The following is an 18,359-nucleotide window of genomic DNA, read 5'->3' on the forward strand; positions in this document are numbered from 1 at the left end:
TGAAATTAAAAGCCAGTGGCCAAGGCCTGAGGATCAGGCAGGCTGTGCAGGCCTGGGGGACATGTGACTGGATCCATCACAGACAGGTTACTTACAGGCTACTCTTCTGTGTCTTAGTTTTGTCATCTGTAATGGGATTAACAGTAGTCAACATATTACAGCTGTTCCAAAAATTAAATGGCTTAATATGTGGTTAGAAAGTGCCCATAGAGGTTAAAACTGTTCTGAATCATGATGGCATGACTATCGTTAAGTGTGGAGCCATTAAGTGTGACTTCAAGTGTGCCACTTAAAATAATACAGAGTATATTTGAGTTAATAAATTTGCTGTGTTGCCTAAAAAAGCAAACAAACATTGCATTGTAGCCATATCGTTAACAGCAGATGGAGATAGTTGCTACCATGACATTGGGCCTTGGTGTAGGACAGCATCTATGAGGATAGGATCAAGATAAATGCATAGTACTGTTACTGAAAATGTCAGTTATTAAAGTTAACAACAGAAACACGATACACAGTTCTTCCCCAAATAAATGTATCACTAGGACAAAGATGAGACTATTGACTCAGTTCCCAAACACAGCTCAGATTCTAAGTGGTGGCTCTAGTGTTGCCCCTGTGGAGGTGATATCCTCTCTTTCCCCCTCCAGTGGCCAAGTCGTCAAGCTGCTACTCTGCCCAGATCATATTTCCTCTCCATGCCATTCAGATCTGCAGCAGAGTGTTTCCCACTCAAGTTCAAGTGGCAGGAGCCAACCAAGAGGGGTCTCTCTTTCGTGGTTCAGCTCTGTGCCCCCAGGTTGACACGCACATCCGTTCAGGCCCCGGCAGCAGTTGCTTCCTTTTCTCCGGGTGTTGACGGGCTGTGCGCTGCAGGTCTCCCTTCAGGGCCCGGGAGCACTTTCCAGGCCCCAGTGCACAGTACCAGTTTCATTCAGTCCGCTCGGCATGGAGGCGGGCTGCCTCAGCCCCTCTCACATTTCCACGGTCAGCCTTGGAACTGGAGGATAAATAAACACACACTCCCTCTCCAGGGTCTCCTGACCTTGTTCCTGGAGAATGGAGGATGCCTAGGAAGCTCGGAGCTCACCTCAGTCTATTTTTATTGGCTACACGTTACTCTGCATGTGAACAGTGGTGACAGCTGTGCTCAGCGCCTGTTCCCACCCTTCACATTATGCTATAGCTTTCAAAATGCTTTGCTCTACATGAAAGAGCAGAAGTCTTTGATTTCATTGACCAAACTTAAACTATTTCTTTCATTACAAAAAAAAAAAAAAGATGATTTTTAATCTCACATTGAGCCAAGTAATACAAAACTGGATATTTTATTTTGAGGATATTGCCCTGTCTTATAATGATTTATAGTCTTCTAAGAAATGTCACATTAACTCCCTGTTATAAACATTTCCATTTTTAGCTTCTTTAAAAAAAAAAAAACAAAGTATCCAATATTCCTCCAGAAAACACCCAGAAATGTAAGGTTTTCACTTTTACACAGGATACAATGCAATACTGTTCATGAATCCCATGAGGCCCCCCATTCTTCCCCAGCAGCAGTTTTCTGGTTTTCTTCTAATGGTTTCCCTAAAAAGATTCCATTTCCTCCACCACTGCCAATGATTGATTTATACTTCATATTCTAACTTTGATTTTTCTTATGTTTAGTGGTTTTGGGAGCCTAATATTACTCATTTCTGCTCATCGTTTACTATGTTCAGACGGTGTTGGATGTCTACTTTCAGTTTTAAATAGAAGAAATAATAACTACCTAGTTTGAAAAGCTCTTTGGGATTATGGGTTTGGTTAATATCCTCTGAAAACAATTTTTAAAAACTGTAGTGGAAGATTATGAATGACTTTTTATGTGATTGCATCCCCTGGTGCTTTGAAATAAAAACACGAGAAAGAGTCTAAAGCACTTGGTCAGAAAGGCTAATCCTGAGTTGATGCCATTTACATTTAGATTTAAATAAGTCAGCCTATTTGTTCCTCCAAACTTTGCTTCAGGTTTTAAATTGAGAATACACAGAAATGAAAAGTCCTAGGATTCTTAGATGTATTTTGAAAAGTTATAATGCCTAAATTCAGCTGAATTCTAAAAATAATAGCTGTGACAAATGCAAGGAGTAAGGAAATGCAGTTAATTATTTTTAATAAAAGAATATTATTGCAACAATTATGAATAAGGTTTATCTAATATGTGCTCTAGATGAAGTGAACTGGGGTCATTAGTGTAATAATGCAAATACTTTGCCTTTTAGACTGCGGGGCATGCAAACGAGCCACACACAAATTGTGATGGAGTTTAAAACAGTAGCCGTAGAGTCTAATCCCTCACTTATAATGGGTGATGGAGTATAAAGCAGTATGTCATAATGAAAAACTCTTCTACTAGAAATCTAGACTTTGATTCTGTACCCAGATGGATTACATGACCAATAAGAAGTCTGTTTGTTTAGTCATAACTCCAGGGGTTCAGACATGACACCTTTGGGTTCTAAGACTGAAATTCTGGGACTCCATTCACTATAATTCAACTTCAGATGGCAACTTAATATAAACCCAAAACATGGAGGCATTCTAAGAATGTTGCATCAGCACAAGATCTGTTGAGATCCCTGGAGCCAGCTCCTGGACAGGGTGTGGTTGGGTGGAGCTGTAAAAAGTACAAGGATGATGTTAACCTGATAGGGGTCTTGTGGGGAGAGGGTGGGCTGGGGCACTGGAATTCTGGCTTATTTTTCTTCTTGGGCACAAGAGTTTGTCCAAACACAAAGAGGAATGACCAGGCTTGTTTTGACATACGTGTATCTTTGGTAACTCAGAATTCTTCGGAAAGAGGCCTTAAGTTAATTTACACTGAGATCTCTTGATTCTTGGTCAATCTACATGTTTTTTAATTGAATAAAAATCTTGAGGAAGAACAGGTTCCAGCATTTAAGTATTGCTGTCTTGGCTATTTCTGTACCTTTTTTTTTTTAATTTGTAAGAGCTTGTGCTCCTATTGTAATTCTCCAGTTTTAGTCTACTGTAAAACTATGAATTGTTCGCATTTAGAAGCCTTCAAACCATTTTCTAAAAGCTGAATATTCTCCCTCCTTTCAAGTCACTGCCTTCTGTCAGAAGGGGATCTATGCAATCAAGCAATACAGTTTAATTTTTGTTAATTATACATTTCCTGAGGACTTTTTATGTGCTATCCCTAAGCCATGAGGACACTAAAGATTACCAAGATGTGTACTATCTTCTGGTAGCTTACAGCTCTAGGGAGTTAAACCCCCAATAACAAAACCTGCCTGGAAGCAGAGGGCTACCTTGGGGAGTCCAGAGGCTAGAGACAGCCCACCCCTGACTAAGGGGAACTGAAGGGTCTAAGAAACATTTCAAGAGGAGGAAGACAGTCTGGACAAAGAGGTGTAGATGTATGTGACATATACTGGGTCACAGGGAGTGGTCGTGGTGAGGCCAGACACTCTTATAGCAAAAAAATCAAGGTCATCTCTTTTTGCATCTCTACATTGCAGGTCTTCCAGAGATAAACTTTCAGAGGAGTTGTGAATATCTTGATAGTAATAGAAGTGGTAGGGGCAGGAAGGGAGGATTTATTACAAGGAGTTGACTCATGTGATTATGGAGGCTGAGAAGTCCCCAGATGTGTAGTTGGGAAGCTGGAGACCAGGAGTTTTTTGGGTTTTTTTCCTTCATTAAAAAATATTCAAACAATAATGAATGATATAGTTCCCATCCAAAAGCTGGCAGGCTTGAGACCCAGAAGAGCTGATGTTTCAGTTTGAGCCTGAAGGCAGGAAGACAGGTGTTCAGGTCAAGCAGTCAGGCAGGAAGATTTCCCTTTTACACTCAGGAGTGTCAGCTTTTTTGTTCTATTCAGACATTCATCTGATTGGATGAGGCCCACCCACAGTAGGGAGGACAGTCTGCTTTATTTATTTTTACCAATTGAGATGTTAATTTTGTCCAAAGACCCTCATAAACACACCCAGAATATTTGTCCAAACATCTGGACGTTGGTGGCCCAGCTAAATTGACACATAAAATTAACCAGCAAACCACCTCCCTGTCTTTTAAGGCTTACTTATAAAGCATCCAGGAATATTCTGCCAGCCTGATTACTAAATTGTCAGCTCACTGGGACTCTTGTTCTTTGAAAGCCTCAGCTTTCTTTGAAAGCTGGTGGCTCAGCTCTTAAAGAATCTGCCTGCAATGTGGATGACCTGGGTTCGATCCCTGGGTTGGTTAAGATCCCCTGGAGAAGGGAATGGCTACCCATTCCAGTATTCTGGCCTGGAGAATTCCATGGACTGTATAGTTCATGGGGGTGCAAAGAGTGGGACATGACTGAGCAACTTTCACTTTCACTATCGAAATTCTGTACAATATCTTAACATCATTGAGATACTGTCATCAGTCTTCTTTGATAATATATTGGCATTATTTTCAGAATTGATAGCTAACTCATCATTTATGGCTCAGAATATATTTATATTTGTTTTGGGGGTTACATGCATGTGTTGTAAAACCAGGCTTCTTGGCTTTGAATCCCAGCCCTGCCTCTTAGTAGCTGTGTAACTTTGAATATCTAGCTTTACTTCTCTCTGCCTTTATGGGTAATAATAATAATACCTAACTCTTTGTTGTTGTGAAGGTTAAATCACTTAATACATATCAGTTAAAAATACAGGTAGGTTGTGTGTGCGTGTTAAGTCGCTTTAATTGTGTCCGACTCTTTGCAATGCTATGGACTGTGGCCCACCAGGCTCCTCTGTCCATAGGGATTCTCCAGGCAAGAATACTGGTTACAAATACATAGAATGTACTTGAAAAAAAATAGTTTTTCCTTTAGCAGCGTATCTTTTACTTAAAATGCTGTTTCAGCCTTGGCTCAATATTACTTAAGTGCTGATACTTTTTTGAGGAAAGAGTTCTTAAGAGCAGTAACTTGAATATACTCAATTAGCACACATTTTGGAAAGACTAAAACCAAAACTTCAAAGCTTTAGTTGGCTTGAAAATGACACCAGATTTAGAAAATGAGTAAGAGAAGATGAAATGGAAAGTAACACATTTATAGAATATGCACAGGCAGAGGGGTGTTTGATTCACTTCACTACTTCTGTTCAGTTTAGTTTGCTACAGTCAGAGAAACTGTCCATATTTTAAATGATTCTTTGGCATCTTAACATTAAAAACATTTATAAACAAACCAACAGTGGGCGGGGGTGGAGAAATGCTAAATGATGCTCTTTGTTAGGTTTTGAGCTGGTAGAAGTGACAGGCAGATCCCCTGAAGCTAGACTATCTTGGGTTGAAGGCATTCACCTGACTGATGGAAAACCAACCGTGGGTAAGTCAATCGGACTCAGGGCTCCTAAGCCAGATGACAAAGCAACTAAAATGTCCAGATCTTCTTTTCTGGATGTGCTATTTCTGATTTGTCCTAACAACCACATCTTTCAATGAGTGATTTCAGATCTGTTTAGATACGTCTATTCACATAACATGAAATATAAATATTTTCAAGATGATGCATGAGGAAATCTTTTTGTTCTTTGAACTTAATGAGTGCCTCAAGTGTCCTTAGGGAGGTCTTTCTGTACAGCTCATGTTTATGTGGATCTTCAGGGCACCCAGTGCTGCTGACTACAGTTCAGAGCCAGTTCCAGAGCTGAGGTGTGTCCATTTTGTTGCTAGCAGCTCACAGGTGGTGGAATGCTGTGTCTATAGCATAATTATTCTAATGGTATACAAGTATGTCCACAGTACTGCGCCTTCTATCTCCGTCACTAACTCTATTCTGTCTTGAAAAATAACCTTCCAGATACTCAAATTCCCATGTCTGAAATTAGTCTGGCAATGAACGTATATTCAGATTCAGCTCTTTGAAGCTGCCTGTGTTAGTCCGTTTGATTATTTCCTTGGGAAAATTCTTCCTTTAACTAAAAGGGAAATGCTTTACCCATTTATCAAGTGACTAAAGATAGCACTTTTAAGCTGAGGATTAAGTCTGAATGGAGTGATTAATGCTTTCAAAAACCCAAATAATGAAAAGTTTGTTGTTGATGTTTTTATTGTTGCTTGAACTCTTCTACAGTTTTGTATGTGAACTGCCCCTAGGAATTTTCTCCTCCCATCTTGCTCCTAACTTGTGAATTTGTATATGGATTTCTATGCATTTGTAATACTTACATTAATTCTATGTCTTTGAAAATCTTCAGAGAGGAAAATGTGATCATCGAGTCTGTATATTTGTATTGTTATCCACTCTTATTACCATTTTTAGACATGCTTGTAGTGTCACATGCTCTTCTCAAATTTTATTATAAAGTTAAAATTTTTTAATCGTAAGGCTATTGTGATGAAGCCAATTTTAGTCTATTATGAAAACTCTGCACTCTTTCATTTTTGAGAACCAAACTCAGAATATGTTGAGCTGTGCCTTAGTATATTTTCCATTATCCTTTTCTTTCAGAAATCATGCCATCCATTTAATACTTCATTACAGCTGAACTGCAATATGTATATATGTGGTGCGCAGAATGAGCCATTTTGTTTTAAAACAGATTGCAGATGAAAGGAAACCATTCATTTCTTGCTTGCTTGCTGTAATTACTAGATCACTAATTACTCCAAATCACTGACATCCAGGGTCAGGAAAGATGACAACAGAAGCATCAAAGAATAGACATGGTTCTCTTGCTGTGACAGATTTTTCATATTTCCAACCACAGTATTTTGTTTTATGGCTACTGTTTTCCAGTTTGATGGTGAAAAAAAAAAAAACCAACAACAAACATGCACACAGTCAAGATTGCTGAATGTTTACTATTATTTCATTCGCAGTTTGACGGTGAGAACATGTATATGAGCATGACAGAGCCGAGCCAGGACTATGTGCCAGCCAGCCAGGTGGGTTAATTAATCTTCTCTGCCTTGTTTCAAATTGTAATTAAACAAATTCAAAGAGTTGCATTGCAAATGAGTAGCACTATCAGTAACTGCCGCAATCAGGAATAATCATAATTTATAAACAAAGCATTTAAGCCTTGTTTCCAGTTAATGAGATCGCACTGATAAAACCCCAGAGTTGGCATTTGTTGAAAGATAATACCTTGTTTCCTCTCCAGAACGGCAAGCAGCTGTTTTGCCAGCATGATCTTTCCTAAACAGTTGTTTTACCTTTAGGAAATAAAGTCTTTACAGGTGCAGGTTATTTGAGCTTCTGACTGTAGACGAGTTAATCATTATAAGCTACACATGTCACAGGTAGCTTTAATTATCAACTATTGGGGCATTTCAATAAAGTGTTACATTGATCACCAGAATCCCATAGCTAGAGAGTGCTCTATGGCTGCTTTCAAGCCAAAACACGGTGATATTATGGAAACATTTCAAGGGCACGTCTGTATCCATTTCACTGGGAATGGTTGACAAGGCGTTTGTTTCATCATGAGACGTGACAACAAAAGTCCAATGAAAATGTAAGTGGTTACATTTATAAAAGTGAATGTTTGGCTGTTTATTTTTAGATACTTAAGACCAGGCCTTTTGATCCAGAGTGGGTATTTGAAGCAAAATAGTAACTGCCCTCTGGGGCCACTATAACATGATATGTAAGAATACTGTAAGTAAAAATAAATGAATGAATAAATGAAAGTGAGGAAGAGTTCACAGGAGTATTTTGTGGACTTGAACATATTTTTTCTGGAAGAGTAAAAACCGTGGTAGCCTGGAGTTTCATGTGTCAGTAACTATAGTGTAAACTCACACATTGAAAACAGTTGTTTTCAATGCCCACATATCCGCCCAAATACATTTGATAACTGAGAGGGGTGGGGAAATAGAGAACAAAAATAAAACTATTTTTCTTCATGGTGGTTGTCAGTTAATTAAATCTAATATATATGTCAGGGGTGCACTTCACGGGGCTTTGAAATTTCTCTAAGAACAAAATGTCTCAGGTTTAACTCAAAACAGAGGCAGGCCTGCCTCTCCGTGAACTTTGCATTTAGAAGTTATTATGATCACTGCCTTCTCTGGTAGACATTCTGGAAACTATACAGTATTGTTCAGATGAGAAGGTCATCACTGAGTTCAAAAAGCCGTTCTACATTTCCTTTCATTCAACGGAGTCAGTCACTCTCAGAATACCTTTGGAAGGTTGGGCTTCGTGTTTAGAATCATTACTTAAACTGAATTCATTCAACTAAGTAGCCGCCAAGATCCATAGGTAGTTCTGAATAGGACTGTTTGATTAAAAAATGAAAAATGTTACTATTAATTTTCTTCTAACCATCAATCCCAAAACTGTACTGACAAGTTTAGTATTACTATTAGATGAAAGCAACCTGGTATCATCTCTTTGGTGCCTTTAGGGTTTTGAAGTGTAAGGGCTAATTGAATTTGTTTGAAACAGTAGAAACACAAGCTCAATAAATGATTGCAGTTATAAAGCAGCTGCTCCCTTTCGGAGAATCATTATGTCCGTCTTAAAGACTTTTGGATAAAGGATTGGAAATGCAAAGCATATACATCATAACAACTTGGCTCCTTAGATTTTTAAATTCAAGTACCATGAATACTATTAATCCCTGACTAAAATCAAACAACATTATTTTTCTTAATATTTCAGTCCAGTTACCAAGAATGTTTTAAATACCAGTGATAATTTATGAAGGAGTAAGGAGCTCCAAATACTTTATGTGCTTTGTAAAGATATGACAGGTTTGTGTGCCAGAAGCAAACTATTTTTTAATAATGCAGCACATATGAAAATGTTTTTAAAATGTGCTATTGAAAAAATTCAACTAATGTAAGATAATACATACCATGGCAGGGAATAAGCCTCACAAATTACATAAGTTGGATGGCCTTTACTAAATTTTACCCTTAACATTCCTTTTGTTTACTGTAATATGGTGTGTTCAAGAATTCATTACCAGGTATTCTTTTAGGGAATTTTAATCAATTTACCCCTTTCGGCAACAATAAATAAGACTTTAGTCATCTACAGGGGAAAAAAGATATATAGTTTTGTTCCTTTTCCTACACAATATACAATATCAAGCACCTGCATAGTTTAGTAATCCAAGCTTACTTAGTATCTCTCAACAATTGTAATTCCTGTTCAATTTTCAAATCAGTACATGCTTTGGGACTTACAGACTAAGTTGCTAAGTAGCAGCATATGGTACACTACTGCTCCTGTGATGTTGCTACAAGCAAATAGCACAATTCTAAAGAAATTATTTTTATAGAAAACCAGTGCTGGAATGACTCCAAAAATGGAAGTACACTGTAAAAATTAATGATATTCTTTTAGATAGTCCCAAGGGGCCTCTGGCACTACATGAATTCTATACCTCGTAAGTCTAGTGTATACAAACCCTTAGAATTTTTTGCGTATAATTTTGAAATTGATAGGCAGCTTTTATATCGAATATACCACCCTATAATAAGCCTGACAAGTATGCAATAAAAACCCATGACATTTCCACTTCTGGGTTCATTCATTAGAATATTCAATTTTCTCCTATAATAGCCCTCAGTGTGCTGGCCACTCAGTACTTCAAACACCATTTAACTTTTTCTTATTTCGGATAGAATTTGAATGCAAGACTTCTTTGTGGATTTCTAGGCTCTGGCTAAGGAGGACCATGCTGCTTGGTACCTCATGAACTTGCAGGTTCCCTTCTGTATAGTTTGGGGAGAAAATGTGAGCAGCAGAAGGGAAGCCAGAAGTGAGGAGCGGCCACCGGCCGTCACGAACTCCTTTCTCATTCTTAATCTGATATGTTTGATTGACCACCATGCCGAAGGACACAGCACAGAGGTGGAAGGGGACTGGACTGCCCACCTGAGCTCTGCCCCTTCAGAGTCAGCCAAGTCCACTTAGATGCTCATGCCAGGAAATCCTTCTTTTTCCCTGAAGTACCTTCTGTAATTCCTTATGTGCAGTCAGTTATACTCAAGATAAATGTTCATTTGAATTAAATACATCAAAGGAAACAGGAGTCTGTGTCTCTTGATAGGAACTTTGTATAGCATCGATGTCATTTATCCATTTATTTATTTAGTTTCCTTTTCCTCTTTCTTTTTCTTCTATAGAAGTTTTAAGAGTATCATTTTCCTCAGCTACCTATTCATTCCATGCTTTCCACCCACAATGGAGAGATTCTTTACCAGTTCCCTGGACATAGGAACTCTTCCACTTCTCGCCCCTCAGTTTGGGCTCTGTGTGGAAATGATTGAGAAGTACTGTTTTCTGTCTTTTGGGTTTGTTTGTTTGTTTGTTTTAAATATATACAAGAAATAATTACCTGGCAGATTTTCCTGGCATCAGGTTATGGAGAATCTTTGGTTACTTGATTGAACCATGTTTTCAATAAATCACTTCCTCCTTGACTCCAATAAACCATTTCTTTCTGCTTGTTTTCCTCCCTATCCTACTTGCTTCCGTCATTTTTCCCTCCCTCCCTTCTTATTTTTCTTCCTTCCGCCTTTCTTCCATAATTTTTGTTATTAATTCTGAGCATCATAGTAAATCCTAAGTATTAAATGTCTTGACCTAAGATCCTATTTTACATTATTTCCAGGTTGTAATCAGCTTTTTCTCTGCTTCTCTTTTTCTTCTCCTACTGGAATTTCTCTCTTACCTGTTTCCTCAGATCTCAAGATTAAAAATAACTGTGATAAAACATAGCAATGTTTTTCCTAGAATCTTACAACTAAGCATTTAACGTACATTTTATACCCTCCATCTTGAATGGAAAAGTTGAAAAGCATCTAGGGCAGCTCTCATGTGAGTTTCAGGTTTGATTTCTAACCTCTCTGGGCACCTGTCCTTAACAGCAGCTCAGACTCAACATATCCATTTGTCAAATCGAAATTCATCACCTCCAGCCCACTACCTCACCCCAAACTTCTTTTTTTCCTATGTTGCCTATAGTTGTGAGATATAACACCATTCCCCAGTTACCCAAGACAGAAACTTGAAGAGTCTCCCTTAAACGCTGAGCTCTGAACTGATTCCAGATAGTACTGATTCTACTTCTCTGCATCACTGTTGAATCTGTCTCCTCTTTTCCTTCTACATTATTATTGCCTGAGTTCTCAACCTCACAGATTCTCATTAACTCAGCTCATCTTGCCTCACTTTCATCTTTCTGTCTCTCCTCTCGCTATTACGGAATGATCCATGTTTCTTCCTTATGCACACGTCCTTGCCTCCCTGGTTGGAGTTATTGAGCCACACACCTGCCCTGCTGTGGCGTATGGCATGCCTGCGTGACTGCAGTGGGACTCGCCCTTCTTTCTCTCTGGATCTCCTGTGCTTCAGTGATGCTTGGCACATTGGAAATATGCAGCTTTATTTTGTGAACATATTTTACTCACATTAATTCTTTGAGTCTTCTACTCGCAGTAGTTTTCAGCCCTCCTGTGCAGACATTTAGCAAATCTGGTCCTGCCCATTCCATTCGAGCAGCACCCCTCCACCTGGGTGTCAGTGTCTCACATATTAACAAAAGACACAACACTCTCATCACCTTAGAGAATTATTTCAAGTCCAGGACTCCAAGAATTAATGTGATAATAAACTATATAGTAACAGGCAGTTATTCTTACAGTAATGTCATATTGCTATTTGTCATATACAGTACAGTGGCAGCAGAACCAGTGGGACTTCCCAAGTTCTTTTTTGTGCAATGTTCTCTTATATCTACTGTCAGAATTGTAATATTTAATGTTTGCAAACTTATTAATAACTCTATCTGTATTTTAGTTACAGATGAGAAAATTCTCAAGGTTAGGTACAGTATAAATGAAGTATGACAACAGGGCCTGGAAAGTATCATATTTTTAAGAGCACTTTCGGAAAAAAAAAAAAAAATCTCTTGACTTAGGTCATAAAATTTCCATGATCGTGACATAAATTTGAACTATAAATTAGGCCAATTACTTTTAGATTGGTTCCTTTTGGCAGAAATTTCAGGAGTAAGGTCAGCTTGACTTTTTGACCATTCACCCAATAAAATAGCAAAGCTGCCAGGCTTTGAGTAATCTAGTTAGTCCAACAAAGTCTGGCATCTTAACAAGCCCAAACTAGTTACTCAAACCAGTCTTCAGTGTAACGTTCAAATGATTACTCTGTGCAGTCCCAGAGGTATTCATTACAGACAAAATTGTTCTTGTTGCCTTGCATACAAGCTGAGTTTTCAATGGGAAATGAAAGGATGCCTGGAAAAATAGGCCACCTAATTAAGTTAAACTACTCTAGCGTTTGGCTTGACATCTTCATTACTCAAAATTAAAAAGATGCTTCACTTGAGCACACAAGTTACTATTGTTTATGTTGTTTTCTTCCTAAATTGGCTTCTTACATGGAAGTCTGTTTTTCAGAATTATATCTTGAAATAGCTCACATATTTCTTACAGTTTATAAAAATGTCTTAATAGCTGTATGGATACTGAATACCAGTGCCATACAAATATTAATATATATCTTAAGGCTCCTGGTACGCAAGCACACATTAGTTTTTCTGCACATTTTCTTCATCATTTACACTTTGATATGGTTGAAATTTAGATGATTTTTTTTACCACCCAATCTTTATTATTATTATTGTTTTTGTTATTATTAGTTGGGTCTTGACTCTGTAACCGGAGAAGGCAATGGGACCCCACTCCAATACTCTTGCCTGGAGAATCCCATGGACGGAGGAGCCTGGTCGGCTGCAGTCCATGGGGTCGCTAAGAGTCAGACATGACTGAGTGACTTCACTTTCACTTTTCACTTTCATGCATTGGAGGAGGAAATGGCAACCCACTCCAGTGTTCTTGCCTGGAGAATCCCAGGGGCGGGGGAGCCTGGTGGGCTGCTGTCTATGGGGTCGCACAGAATTGGACATGACTGAAGCGACCTAGCAGCAGCAGTGACTCTGTAACTTATAAATGATCAGTTATATGAGAAATGGAATTTCTCAAAAAAAAATTCAAATAGAGCATAAAGTTTAAGCTGAAATTCATTTGTCCAGTAGAAGTGTTTTATATTAACTCCTCTAACAGAGCTATTTTGGGAACATTTTAAAACACAAACACATGTAAAGCACACCATCCCCTGATTGCCAGTTCCTACTCATTGACACTAATGAGGCTGCTGACAGGTTAAATGTTGTGTATCATATACATTTCCAAGCTGTGGGATTTGCAAATATAAGACTCATTTTTTATTTCAGAAAATGAATATTTGTTGCTGGGTATGTTTAAGAATTTTATTATAATTGTCTGATAGTATATATTTTTAAGCATTAGACAAAAGCATTTCAATGATAGAAATTATGAAACTATCTGAATGGAATGGCATGTGTGGCAAAAACAGATTCTGAAAAAGCATCTAGCTCCATGTGGAGGATGGTTTGCTCTGTGGACAACTTTCAAGTGACACCAAGACATTTTGGCACTGGCCAAGGTGCCATGACTAGCTCACACCCTGACCAGTTTGGTTGATTTTGATACATTGTGAAAATGGCCCTTTGACTTTTTGCAGATGTTTTGCTTTAGCATACAAGCAGTGATGAAAAACTAAATGATCCTTCTTGTTAAATTTTGGCATATATATACATGTTAGATGTTTTTTTATCACTTATAATAAACTCTTTGCAACCCTATGGAGTATGCAGTCCATGGAATTCACCAGGCCAGAATACTGGAGTGGGTAGCCGTTCCCTTCTCCAGGGGATCTTCCCAACTCAGGGATCGAACCCAGGTCTCCCACATTGCAGGCAGATTCTTTACCAGCTGAGCCACCAGGGAAGACCAAGAATACTAGAGTGGGTACCCTATCCCTTCCCCAAGGGATCTTCCCAACCCAGAGATCGAACCCAGGTCTCCCACATTGCAGGCAGATTCTTTTCCAGCTGAGCTACCAGGGAAGCAAACCTGTCACTAAAGAATGTCTAAATATGACAAAACCCACTGAAACGTTGTGAAGTAATTAGCCTCCAACTAATAAAAAAAACTGAAAAAAAGAAAAAAAAAGAATGTCTAAATAATAGGTATGGCATTCAAGTTAAGAATAGCAGTATGTCAAATGATGTCATCTATCTCTGCCAACTCCACTTCCAAGACACTTAAAAGATTGTTCCAAACAAACACTAAAATTTCATTATGCCAATATGTCAAGTAGAAGTGATGTCACCCATTTTTAGTATAAGAACACTGAGGCTTAGAAAAGCTGTCTTTCCACCCATCCCTGTTTTTTCTGAGACCACTCTCTTCATAGCCTCACCTGCCACCCAAACACCTTTTTAAAAAATGTCAAGTTTCCCTTCACAATTTCAGTTCCTTGGTTTTAGATCATACTTAGGCTGGACTTCCCAGAAACACAAAGAGAGTTTCAATTTAATCTTTATATTCCTATTTTCTTTCTTTCTCCTGTGTTTATTCTGATCTATGTTATTTTGCAGTTTGGACCTAAAAATTTCTAACTACAATCCTCATGGTTTGAGATTAACTGGTGGTTCTCTTGGAAAATGCTCTGCATACATTCCTTCCTTTTTGTACATTATGATCATTGATCCTGTTGCAAGCAAAGTCAAACAAGTAAATTCTTAGTTTTGGCATCAGATTTTTCAACTAGAACGGCCTGATCTGAAACTCACATGGGTTCTGAGGGTCATGATTTGAGACCAACAGAGAAGCCTTCCTTGGATGTGTCGGGGCCTCCTAGCATTTCAGGAGAAGGCTCACCTTCAAGAAGAGCTAAGCCTATTGTGAGTAGTTATTTTCTGAACTCACAAACCAGAGTGGCCTTGGAGGAGAGGGAACTGGGGCAGGCCACAGGATTGCAGGGCTGGAGCAGGGCCCACAGCCCTGGAGAACAGTTGCCTTCGGGGAAGCCTGAGCTCACCTGTACCGTGAGCACTGAGCTGTTTACTTCTTATACTCCGACTGCAGTTAAGTGTCTTGCTTGACAAGATGATGGTAAGTTTTAGCAGGAAACTTCTGCTTGACTGGAAGTTTAGGTTAGCATTCCCCTTACCCCCAAGGTAACAAGTGAAGTCAATCAATAACAGTAATTAATAACTGTCAGTTGGCAGCTACCTGTACCTGTAAGGAAATAAGCTAAGGCCTTGCATGTGTTATTTCATTGAATCCTTACAACAGTCCCCAGAGGATGAAAGTGGTAGAGGGACTGACCAAACATCAAAAAGACAGTACATGTTCCAGTTCCAATTTTGGCCTGGGAAGGCCTAATGCCCAAGTCGGACTCCATCCTTGGGCCACAAGGTCACACTGTATTTTAGAACTTTAAGGTCAAAATGTTTACGTGCTAATCTCAGTCCTTGTTAGTATTCGCATAACTGCTTGTGTTACCTTGTGTGGGGATACTCTGAAAAATAGCAGGTTGAACCAAGTGAAATTGCAGATATTTGACCATCTTTTCCCTACCAAAGCAGCAATTTCATATTTTGTTCAAACACATTTTAAAAACTGTGCAGAGGTGTTTATTTGCAGTGCCTGGCTTCTTTTATCCAAAACAGTGATTCATTTTTTCCCCTTTTCCATACCCTGGCAACCATAGTTGTCCCCATTTCCTGTGTATTTTCATTGCTTTTCTTGTCTGGGTTGAGGACTCTTCCTATTCTTGGAGCTTTTCCTTTTCTCGACCAAAACAGAAACAAAGTCTAGAAGGTCTTCCATCAAAGATGTCATCCCCCTTCTCCAGCTTTCCCAGGGATCCAGCTTCTGTGTAACTGAAGGAGGAAGAATTCTAGCTTCTTTAAACTCAGAAAATTATCTCCAGTTGTTCTTTTTTCCCCCTCGCCCCTATCTTCAGCTCCATTTCAGCAGAAGCTTTCTTGGAAGTAAAGACTGTGGGAAGTGAGATGATCCTCAGATACCTAGGGATCCACTTGTAACTGCTTCCTGGGGAAGGATTCAAAGAGTAGAAATTGCATATCAGAGAATGATGATCTTTCTTTTTCTGTCCCCCTTAATTGAAGGAGGAGCCAAACCAAGAGCAGAGGCCATCTATTTAGTTCCTCTGCCAATCTGGCTTTTTGCTGAAGAAGGTCGGTTTACATACCCAACATTTACTGATTTCTGTACAACAGGAAAAAATGAAAAGAATGACCATAAACACATGTAGTTTGTACTTTAAATTTAAAAAAAAAATATGTACATGTAAAAATAGGCCAACCCTGAATGCTCAAATCCATGTTGGCTGCCTGTGTGTGATTTAGCAAGAAGAATCTGACCATAAGCAAAAGTCAATTTAGCACAGGTTTCTTAAAAAAGAAAATTTTATTAAAGCTCAGGGGCCATTCATGCTTTGAATAGTATATTAAACCCCATATATTTTATTCAATTATTGAATGTAAAAAAATTCTATGTAACAATGCTTTGAGTTTTCCCTGTGCTCAACTAGCTCTCTAAATACAAGCACATCATTTAACCTCTTTACTCCTCAGTTTTTTCATCTACAGAGTGGGGGTGTAGTCTCTGAAGTCTTCTCTCAAGCAGGCATTCTGTAATTTCACTTTCGCATAAGCATAAAACTTTATAACATTATCCTAAGGAAAAAAATACCTAAGGTTATTCACTGCAATGTGATTCATAAAGGAGAAAAACTAAAAATACACTAAATATTTGGTATAAGTTACTGGAAACTGGGGTAAGTTACAGAAGATGCACACAATGACATAATATGCAGTTGTTAATAATAATGTAGATGCTATTTGTAGGCATGAAAAATATTCACAATCCATTTTAAGTGATTCTCTGATGGTATAATAATGCAGCTAATATTTATTGATATCCCTGATGGCTCAGAGGTTAAAGCGTCTGCCTACAATGTGGGAGACCTGGGTTCGATCCCTGGGTCAGGAAGATCCCCTGGAGAAGGAAATGGCAACCCACTCTAGTATTCTTGCCTGGAGAATCCCATGGACGGAGGAGCCTGGTGGGCTACAGTCCACGTGGTCGCAAAGAGTCGGACACCACTGAACGACTTCACTTTCACTTTCACTTATGAGATAGTATATTATTCAGATTATTTATCAGTCAGTTCAGTTCAGTTCAGTTGCTCAGTCATGTCCAACTCTTTGTGACCCCATGGACTGCAGCACGCCAGGCCTCCCTGTCCATCACCAACTCTCAGAGTTTACTTAAACCTATGTCCGTTGAGTCAGTGATGCCATCCAACCATCTCATCCTCTGTCATCCCCTTCTCCTCCCACCTTAAATCTTTCCCAGCATCAGGGTCTTTTCCAATGAGTCAATTCTTTGCATCAGGTGGTCAAAGTATTGGAGTTACAGCTTCAGCATCAGTCCTCCCAATGAATATTCAGGACTGATTTCCTTTAGGATCTCCTTGCAGTCCAAAGGACTCTCAAGAGTCTTCTCCAATATCACAGTTCAAAAACATCAATTCTTTGGCGTTCAGCTTTGTTCATAGTCCAACTCTCACATCCATGCATGACTACTGGAAAAACCAAAGCTTATATTATCTCATTTATCTCAATTAACCCTGAGGCACCCTGAATGAATTGAATACTATTACCATCCCTGCTTTACAGATTTGGAAACTAAAGTTTAGGAGCATTAAGTACCTACATCTGCTAAGAGAGAAGATGAGCACTGCGTATAGCATTTCTAGCTCCAAAATCAGAGTATTATGATCTGACTTTGGTTATTAAAAATAAAACAAAATTCCAGAACAAAGTAGCAAACATGGACTGAAAAGAATCTTGAAAGAATGTGACTTCTTCATGTATGTTTTCTTTTCTCTTTTTCTTCTCTCTCTTAACATGGATTATTTATAAAATAAACCAAAAAAAAAAATTGTAGAACTGAATCTCAATGTGAGAGTTGAAGACCTCTGGAAGACTATCAAGAAGGATAGGCGGTTTTTGTACGTGAAATTTATTCTAAGCAATGAAACTTTAAGTGTTTTAATTATCCCCTTTAAACACTGAGTGTAGAATGATGATCTGTTAGCAGAACATCCTTAGGCCTCTACTAGGGTTTCAGAAGTAGCTCCCCCACATCAGTCTGCTCTCCCTAATCAGCACCCCTGTGTGGTTGGGAATATAGGGGGAGGGATGGCACATTGTTTCACAGAAGCTTTATTTTTCAGTCAAGGAGAAGGTCCTTATGGCAACAGCACACAACACCTGATTTTAAAATGTCCCCTAAAAAAAAAAATAAAATAAAATAAAATAAAATGTCCCCTAAAAATACAGCTCAGAGACTCATGTACGCTCCCACGCAATACTGAGAGGAAATAAATCTCTTCCCACTCCAGCATCCTTAATGAATTATGGCAAGAGAAATGCCTG

At 38.7% G+C, this 18,359-nt stretch overlaps 1 protein-coding gene across 2 annotated transcripts in view; it reads left to right on the forward strand.

Moving 5' to 3' along the window:
* The window catches only part of TOX (thymocyte selection associated high mobility group box), a 301,092-nt gene that overhangs the window by 134,185 nt on the left and 148,548 nt on the right, over window positions 1-18,359 (forward strand). For both annotated transcript variants that reach the window (XM_065902916.1, XM_065902917.1), the window contains exon 2: window positions 6,862-6,927. In XM_065902916.1, the coding sequence (XP_065758988.1) occupies window positions 6,862-6,927 (66 nt within the window). The remainder of the gene's footprint in view (window positions 1-6,861; window positions 6,928-18,359) is intronic.

Source organism: Muntiacus reevesi, chromosome 12 (assembly GCF_963930625.1).
Source record: "Muntiacus reevesi chromosome 12, mMunRee1.1, whole genome shotgun sequence".
Taxonomy (NCBI): Eukaryota; Metazoa; Chordata; class Mammalia; order Artiodactyla; family Cervidae; genus Muntiacus; species Muntiacus reevesi.